The sequence below is a fragment of the Vicia villosa genome, linkage group LG2 (assembly GCF_029867415.1).
Source record: "Vicia villosa cultivar HV-30 ecotype Madison, WI linkage group LG2, Vvil1.0, whole genome shotgun sequence".
NCBI lineage: Eukaryota > Viridiplantae > Streptophyta > Magnoliopsida > Fabales > Fabaceae > Vicia > Vicia villosa.
This window is the reverse complement of record NC_081181.1, coordinates 163768012-163776643: the sequence shown is the minus strand read 5'-3', so window position 1 is coordinate 163776643 and position 8632 is coordinate 163768012. Positions and strand designations below refer to the sequence as shown.

The 8632-nt window shown below is 32.0% G+C and overlaps 2 protein-coding genes across 22 annotated transcripts; one reads left to right on the top strand and one right to left on the bottom strand.

Moving 5' to 3' along the window:
• Nucleotides 1-1171: 1171 nt before the first annotated feature.
• On the bottom strand, nucleotides 1172-1831 carry LOC131650499 (LOB domain-containing protein 22-like). The gene has a single exon (XM_058920205.1). It carries the CDS (start codon nucleotides 1829-1831, stop codon nucleotides 1172-1174), a length of 660 nt encoding a protein of 219 aa, XP_058776188.1.
• Nucleotides 1832-4287: 2456 nt separating this feature from the next.
• Nucleotides 4288-7306, top strand: LOC131652809 (tRNA(adenine(34)) deaminase, chloroplastic-like). Of its 21 annotated transcripts, XR_009298815.1 has the most exons (9): nucleotides 4297-4597; nucleotides 4761-5135; nucleotides 5249-5283; nucleotides 5375-5431; nucleotides 6037-6093; nucleotides 6200-6260; nucleotides 6409-6480; nucleotides 6588-6634; nucleotides 6874-7306. XR_009298815.1 is itself a non-coding variant. In XM_058922787.1 (6 exons), the coding sequence occupies exons 3-6, from the start codon at nucleotides 5363-5365 to the stop codon at nucleotides 7139-7141; spliced, it is 459 nt and encodes a 152-aa protein (XP_058778770.1). In that variant the 5' UTR covers nucleotides 4294-4597; nucleotides 4761-5135; nucleotides 5249-5362; the 3' UTR covers nucleotides 7142-7306. The 21 variants fall into 21 exon arrangements, 4 of the variants coding, with proteins under 4 accessions (XP_058778769.1, XP_058778770.1, XP_058778768.1 ...); XR_009298813.1 differs by having other exon boundaries at nucleotides 4290-4597; nucleotides 5375-6093; XR_009298819.1 differs by having other exon boundaries at nucleotides 4295-4597; nucleotides 4761-4995; nucleotides 6037-6260.
• The last annotated feature ends 1326 nt before the right edge of the window (nucleotides 7307-8632 follow it).

Here is an 8632-nt window from a genome sequence, read left to right as displayed (position 1 = left end):
AAAAGAGGGAAGCAAGAAGAACACAATGAAATTGGTTATAAACTACTATTCTTTATTTTCTCTTTGAAACAATATTACAAAATAACAAATAACCTCTCTCGCCCTAATTAGGATTTGAAGTGTGCAACGATGAGAGACTAGAATGCTATTTATAATAAAACTAACACAATAAATTAATGGACCTTTACACACAGACCTATTACACAAGCTAACTTAGGGAACAATCTAACTTAATCTAACTTAAGGAACAAGCTAACTTAAACAATTGGGCTTAACAAACAGGCCCAATTCGACATGCGAACAATCCTAACATTTTGACTACTGCATTCTTGAGCATGCTTCGACTACAACATTGCCGGCCTTCGAGTGAACAGATTTCCACGGCATGCTAAGATCCCGTCGAATTTTCGAATCAAAAAACTATTCTTCGACCATACTATAGTTAGATCCAATATCTCACCATTGATATATTGAATAAGGAATTAACATTTGAGTTAAAACCTCTATAGTTTTGTTTTACAAAGTCATAGGTTATTTCTTAGCATTTTATTAGCTACATTTTCCTTGAACAAATCATGCTAGTGTCCAGCAACTTTTTAGTGATATTTCTAAAGGACATGGAAGAGAAAGTGTTTGAGCCGTAGGCTATAGAGAAAGTCATACAAAAAGGCATATGTTTAGACATTTTTGTATCTATTTCAATTTTAATTCACGTTGTCTCTCATTTTATTTATTTGAATGTATATTGTAATAACTTAATATATATGAATAGGTTTGCTCGAATTAAATCAGTAACTTGATTCTTGAGTCACTTTATGGTTGGACGATTAGCAAATGCTCCAACAATATCCTCTTGAGCATTTTCTTAGTAGCAATGCCATTTTTGAAATATTTCGGGCAATTGTAAGTTCTACAGCAGTTTTTTTCTTTGAGCGATATATTGTCTCACACAATTATTTTTTCAAATAAGACACTATGGAATGATGATTTTCTACAACTTCATGCATTTTCAAATCAATACATGTACTCACGATAACAGCCAAAAATATACCAAAAAAACAAAAAGATACCACTAAAGAATCAAAACAAGTTTGATTGATGAATCCTGAAATAAAATGATCAACATGATCTTTGATCAAATGATCAGGAATACATAGAATGGTTTTCTCACTTAAAATGATCCTTGAGCATCAACACCACCATTAGGGTTAGGTGGAATATTTTGTTGCTGTGAAGGGTAACTTTGCCTACAAAAAGTAATTAACTTTTTGACATAATCTAACTCTTCCTCACACTTCTTTATCATATCTTGATACTCCATAATAACCCTAAGATGTTCAAGAACTTGACTATTGTTAACATCATGAGGGATGATATCATTAACATAAGAACTTGAATATTGTTCACCAACATTGTTAAAACTTGGAATTTGAGAACTAGTAGAAGGTATCAAAGAATGATCCACTGAAAAATCAGGTACAAGATTGTGTTGTTGAAACAAACTTAGTACCTTTTTTACTCGATCCAACTCTTCCGCGTGCTTCTGGATCATACTTTGATACACGATAATAACACCGAGACATCCATGAACTGGGAAATTTGCACGAACATCCGACTCAAAAATTATTGACTTCATTGCTGCATCTTTTCCTTCATCATCACTAATCTTCTTTAGAGTCTTCAACATTCCGGAAATGCCGAACAAGCGATGAGCATTGGCGAACATTTTTGGTTCATCGGCCGGAAAATAAGGAGCGAAAGGGCAATCTGGAGAACACTTACGTCTTCGATGATGGCATGCGCAACATGCACGTTTCTTGGAAATATCCATTAGGAAGAGTGAAATGGTTACTGAGAAAAGAATGTAAAAGGAGAAAGAGAGAGAGTGATTTTGGTTATGATGAGTAAAATGGTTAGTTATCACTTCTTAAGAGTTGGTTATAACTCTCTTAAGAATTAGTTACTGTATTGTTACTAAGTAGTTATGAAGTTACATTTTTTGAATATGTTTAAAGATTTTGATTAGTAATCTTGTCAAGAAAAAAAAAAAAGAGAAAGATTTTGATTTTAAAGAAAACTAAAGAGTTAGTGATTGTTAATTAAGAGTCAGTGATTTTTTAAGAAATAGTTACAATTCTATTATGGATTATCTCATTATACTCTTTTTGTTATCTTATCAAGCTTCAAACTTATTTGGAATTAAATATATCGACAATTTTTTGAATTATATATATATATATATATATATATATATATATATATATATATATATATATATATATATATATATATATATATATATATATATATATATATATATATATATATATATAGGCTTCTTTGTAAATAGGTTTAGGATGTGGCTAGACTTGTACTAATCCTTCTTTGTAGTGAAATGGTGTATTTTGTGGTAGATGTAATGGAATGACTTTTATTTATTTATAATAAAACCCTCATATTTGAAGTATGTTTTTTTTTCTTTTCTTGTAATGAAGTGAAATGAAGCATGTACACAGCTCTTGAATTTGTAATGAACCAAGTGATTGAATGGGACGTGTAATGGGATTTTATTATTTTTTTCAAATGGAATTTTGACTATCTTTTTTCCCTCCACTTGGCTTCCAACGAAGTTCTAAATATCCACTTGAAATATGATGAAGAAAAACAAAATCCAAAACCTCTAGAAAGACTTTGGTCAAAAGTTAATTTTCCTTGGTTGACTCTGACCAAAAGTCAAAGTCTTGACATATTCTCCAATATTGAAATAATTCATAAGTTCCACTCTATTTCGTACCCAATTCTTGCATAAAATCTAAAGCACATGTCTTATAGTCGAAATAATTAGATAATCCAATCTCCAATGTGGCTCAAATGAATCAGGCCTCTCACGAAAATGAAAACCCTAATCCATAAGACAAATAGTGTTCACGAAAATGAAAACCCTAATCCATAAGATAAATAGTGTTCCCAAAATTGTGTTTCCTCTGCTCCTGATCCATAAAACTCTCCAAGTCCCAATTCAAAGCACAGAGAAGAACTAGACGAAATCTTTGTTTGATATGTACACCTCAAACCATAATTCCATATCTCAACACACATAGAGGAAACAGTTGAATCCGACTTATATGAAGTGGAACCTCAAACCAATAAAACCCTAGTTCGTTAGAAGGCCTCTGATCCCATGTCATGCCTTATTGATTAATGAATGCATAAGATGATAGATGGCCTAGCAGAAGTATGCAGATGACATAGTCTAAGCCATATAAAGTAAAAGGGTGGGACAAATTTGGGGTATGACAACGACAAACTCTCTTCCTTATTAATACTTTTAGTGCATACATAGTTGGGACCCTAGTGATGTAGAACATAAAGACCATCTTTTTATTAATAGTAACAACTTAGTTTTTGATTGGTGTTACCGTTTGCATGCCGATAAAAATGAAATGGTTAAACGGGGAGTACAAACTTAGTGTAGAAGATTAAGTTCTTAGGGTTCAGAAAGAGTGAAATGGTGAAACTGAAGGAAGAAGAGGGGATGAAATTATATAGCTATTAGGATGAGACTCTTTCGTTTCCCTTTGAGATTAAAACACCGACATTTTAAATTTTGATTTAAATCATTACTAATTAATGATTTTTTATTTTATTTAATGCAACTAATTTTCTTGGCTCACAATAGTCTTGAAAATCGGAGCCATGATGAAAGGTACTCATATTCTACTGACGTGACACCTAGGTAATAAAAGACATGATGACGATGATGTATGCAAACTAATTTGAATAAAAAAACCATCTTTCTTCCATATTGCAAATATGATCGAAAATAACATTTTTGGGGGTAATTTGTTAGCCTGAGATTTTCGACTTAGCCTTTTCTACATGAATGTGAGATGCAAGATGGATAGTGTAACGCCTCAGACTTCTTTAAGAATTAGCAACTTACCCCACAAACCAACACAAGTATTTGCAGCATGTTTGTCCTCACTCACATGCTTATTTGATAGGCTATCAAAAAGAAGATTCATCTTGTTGTTATAGGTAATACCAATCAATCCTTATAAGCTTTCCTTCAACCATGCAGCCTCTCATTCCATATTGCAAATCAACTACCTAACTAAGAAAGAAAGATACCCCCAAACACCAATATTTACCCTTAATGCAAAATTTAATTACCCTAACAAAAACCCTTTATGGTAATTTGCTAAATAAAATTTAAGTTCAACCAATGAACTTTTTCTGTACTGCCAAATGGCACTATTTTTTTTCAAATTTTCCTTAGTACACACCATTATCCGGGTTAACCTATTATCCGGTTAATCACCTTTTCCATTTCCTCAACTTTTCACCACTATCCCTATTATTTCATATTTCATGTCTCTCTCTTCATCTTCACCTTCTTCTCTCGCCGTCTCTCTTCATCTTCACCTCCCCTAACCCTAGCCGCCACTACAATCCCTTCTTCCTTCCATACAAACTCTTCTCCATTCTCTCATATTTTGCACGAAAAATACATAAATCGCGGTTTGGTGTCGTTGTTGTGTGAACCAAGATTTTTTGGCAGCTTCATCTTCAACCCATTCAACCCATTTTCACTCATGTAAGCAATCGTTTCCTTTTATCTTGACTGGGTTCTTTACCGTTAAAAATGATATATTATTGTGTTGTTGTTTTTCACCAAACATGTTGTTGTTGTTTTTTAACGTAGTTTAACATGGTTTTTCTTGAATCTTGTAGTTGTTGATGTTCTGTTGTTGTTGCAGGAAAAGTACCCTTTCTTAACCACAACATCTAAACAAACCTGGAAATTGGTTTGGTGTTCGATTTGAATCTGAAGTAGAGATCGATTCGTGACTTCGGCATAAGGAGAGAGGGGAGATGAACTTCAGTGGTTCACACAACGTGAAACATCCCCAAATTCTGTGTTGCAGATCTGTGTTGCGGTTATGTTGCAGATATGTGTTGCCCTTACGTTGTTGTTGCGTGTTGGGTTTGTTGGTGGGTCATATGTTGTTGTTATGTGTTGCTCTTCTGTTATTCTATGTTTCTTAGAAAATTCTTGGTGGGCTTGTGACATTTTGACGACTAAGTTCTTGGGTTGATAACAAATGGTCTATTAATTGTAATTGAGAGAAAAAGTTGAGTTTCTTTTTTCTGAAAGTTGATTTGCATTTCTGATATGTTTTTATTTCATATTGATAATTGATAATATCATGATTCAATAATTTTGAACCTGTATTGTGTTAAACAGGTTGAGTTATTGCATATATCACTTAGACTGATAAGGTCATCACTTATGGCTACTCTGTATGGATTTTGAGTCGGTGGATGTGTTTTCGGAAAGTCTAACCAAATTGCCTTGGGTATGCACTTGCAGTATGCTGGAACATCTTGGGATGAGCTCAAGCACATAAGACAGGCGGTTGGATTCTTGGTAAATGTTTCCTGTTTCATAATATGGCACCATTTACCTTACTGATGTTTCAAAATATTGATAATTAACGTGGTTTACTATGCATTATGTTATGCTTCCACTTATTGTAATTAATTAGAATCTGAAAATTTTCTCAATTAGGTTTTATCATAAGATAAATCTTGTCTAAATACTCATGTGGCTTTGCGTTGTGCTTCACTTAAATCTTTTTAACCGTCAAAATGAATCTCTTAATGGTTTTAGGAGAAAGAGCATGCTCAAATGATTTTCCATAAGATCTGTTTGATTATATTTTGGCTATCAGTGATTAAGCTTTCATTTAAAATTTGGGTTGAGTTTAACTCAATTTTATAAATCTGCCTTGTGAGTAGCATTGTTAGGATTCACTATTTCTTTTTCCTTCTGAAGAGCTGAATCTTGCTGGTTAGCAAATATCACTATTTCTTGTATTAGTTATTAGTGGACTTGAAAAAGTAAATGCGGTATCAACAATGATCTTTTGGAGTCCTTATAAGTATGTTTACATGCCTTTTTGATATTTGTTATATATGAATGTATCTGTATTTAACAACTTTTATGTTTCATTTATATGGATCAACAATTAGATGGTTGAACCATGCTTTTGAATACAAGTTATGAAGGTTGTGGAGTTAGGAATGCAGGTTATGGAGTTAGTAATACACATTTAACAATTAAATGACTCACATTATAGAGTCTCACAACTTTCTTTGTTTTATCCTCATTAGTTTAGTGCTCAATTCACTGCAGTCATTTAAAATGAAAACAATGCTCAATTCACTGCATAGAATTCGCGACATTAGAACTGGCTGTAAGTCTTTTTCTTTTTATGTCAACATTTTCTTCTTCTTACAATGGCATGGATTAATGGTTTAGTTATTAACCATTTAATTGAACGTGTTTCAGCACTTGAATTCTGTAGCTTAATTAGTGACACACATGTATTTCTATCCCTGCAGCTTCTTCAAGAGCCTGGCTCATATGTTGGTGAAGTTGTCAAAGCTATCGACAAGAACAAAGTGTTGGTCAAGGTCAGCTAATTTTCGGTTGTAATTTAGATCAAAACAATTTACCTCACACTTCACTGCTATATATCAATCTATCATTATCATCTGCCGAATGTGGTGAACATTAGCAGGTCTGCATTGGATCAAGCAGTTGTAGTGTTAACACATATACAAAAAGGTAATTCTGTTGCTATATTCCCTGCAGCTTCCCTTTTTACGTTTATCCCTTTATGTAACGCTTGAACCCTGTGCAATGAGCGTCAGTGCCATTCTTTAGGCAAGAGTAGACACTGTTGTGTGGGGAGCTCCCAATAAGCTTCTTGGGGCTGATGGTAGCTTGAATCCTCTTTGTATTGTTCAAAACTGGAATTGAGTTTTCTGGCTTAGAAATAAACAATGATAAAAATTGGTTTGCAGGATTTTCCCTGGCGGAGGAGAAAATATTTCAGAAGGCCGAGATATAGCGCCTGCACCGGTTCAACCATTCCATCCGAAAATAAAAATAAGAAGAGGAGTATTGGCGGCAGAGTGTGCGGATGTAATGCAGCAATTCTTTCAACTGAGAAGGAAAAATAAGAAGGAAGAGGTACTAAAGGAACCCTCTTGCCTTCCTGTTACTCATCACCATCCTGCCAAGTTACTTAATAAGATACATGACATAATTCATGTAATATTTTGTCTCTAATAGGCTAGCTAGGTTGACATCATATTTTGGTGAATAATACATCAATCATATTTTGGTGAATAATACATGATGTGGAATGTAATTTCAACCACCGATTGCAACTTTTATTTCAAGAAATAACATTGAACGCCACCTATAAATGAGATATTCCAACCATATTGTTTATCTGTTCTTATAAAAGTCTTCTATTGATGACATGTACTAAAATTTCACATCTCTTTTCTCACAGTTTTTTCCAAATCCATGTAAGAGAACAAAATCTTGATGGTTATAATTTATAGGCCTCTGGTAGGTTATCATAAGCATTGTTTTATTAATTTATCCAATGCATTGTTGTTGATGTAGCTGTGTGTGAATCATTTATGAAACTATACATATTCCATATTCATGTATAAAGTTATAGTTTCTACACAATTAAAAGGCTTCCCTTGAGTTCTGTTTTGTGTGCTTGTGGATATATAGAGTTGCTTTGATTTTTCCAATATTGTGTGCTATATAATCAGTGGTATGTACTGTTAATACTAATAAGCTGTTGGTTAGTTAATCAAGTTCTCTAAAAATACAGCTTCTCATATTGTTTTGTCCAAGTTTTATTTGCATAGATGAATTATAGTTATATGGAACTTACTTTTTTCACCGGAGTTGTTTGGTTTTATCTTATGGACGCCAATTTCGTTTCATACATTAGAAACTGATGGCCCTTACACTATACACAATATGCATCTTTTATATATATCAATTAGTACATTTTTTATGCAAGACTATTCATTACTTTATTTTCAAATTAATCATACAAGATAAAGTCAATATAATACACAAAGTGTGTACATGTATCATGTATGGCTAGGAACAAAGTACATATGACATGATTTTAACTCTACGTGAAATACGAGCTTACCGCCCGATAATGCTAGCATTAATTTCCCATATCAATACATACTAACAAAGCAGTGACATATGGTGAAATAAAGTATTAAATATTTTATTCAATTGTTAAATTGCAATATTATTATTAAGTTGACATAAGTTTAATAAGACTGTATTTTGATGATCCATTTAGAAATAAAGAATAATAGCAGAGCAGAAAATTATTTCAATGTCAACCATTTCACTTTCAATTTTATATATATATATATATATATATATATATATATATATATATATATATATATATATATATATATATATATATATATATATATATATATATATATATATATATATAATTTTATTGTAAAAACTATTTTTAATTATATATGGCTAAGTTTACATTTAAATAAATATAAATATGTGTGAAAACATTTGTTTTATCATTTCTATTAATTTATTATCATTAAAAATTCTAATTAGTGTAATTTTTTAATTTTAATTTATGTTTTTAATAATCAAAATCTATTAATATTTCACGGGTCACTATCGCGACAATACCTTTTCTATTTTAATCAACAAAATATTTATAAATGTTTATAGTTATTAGTGATATTTATAAAT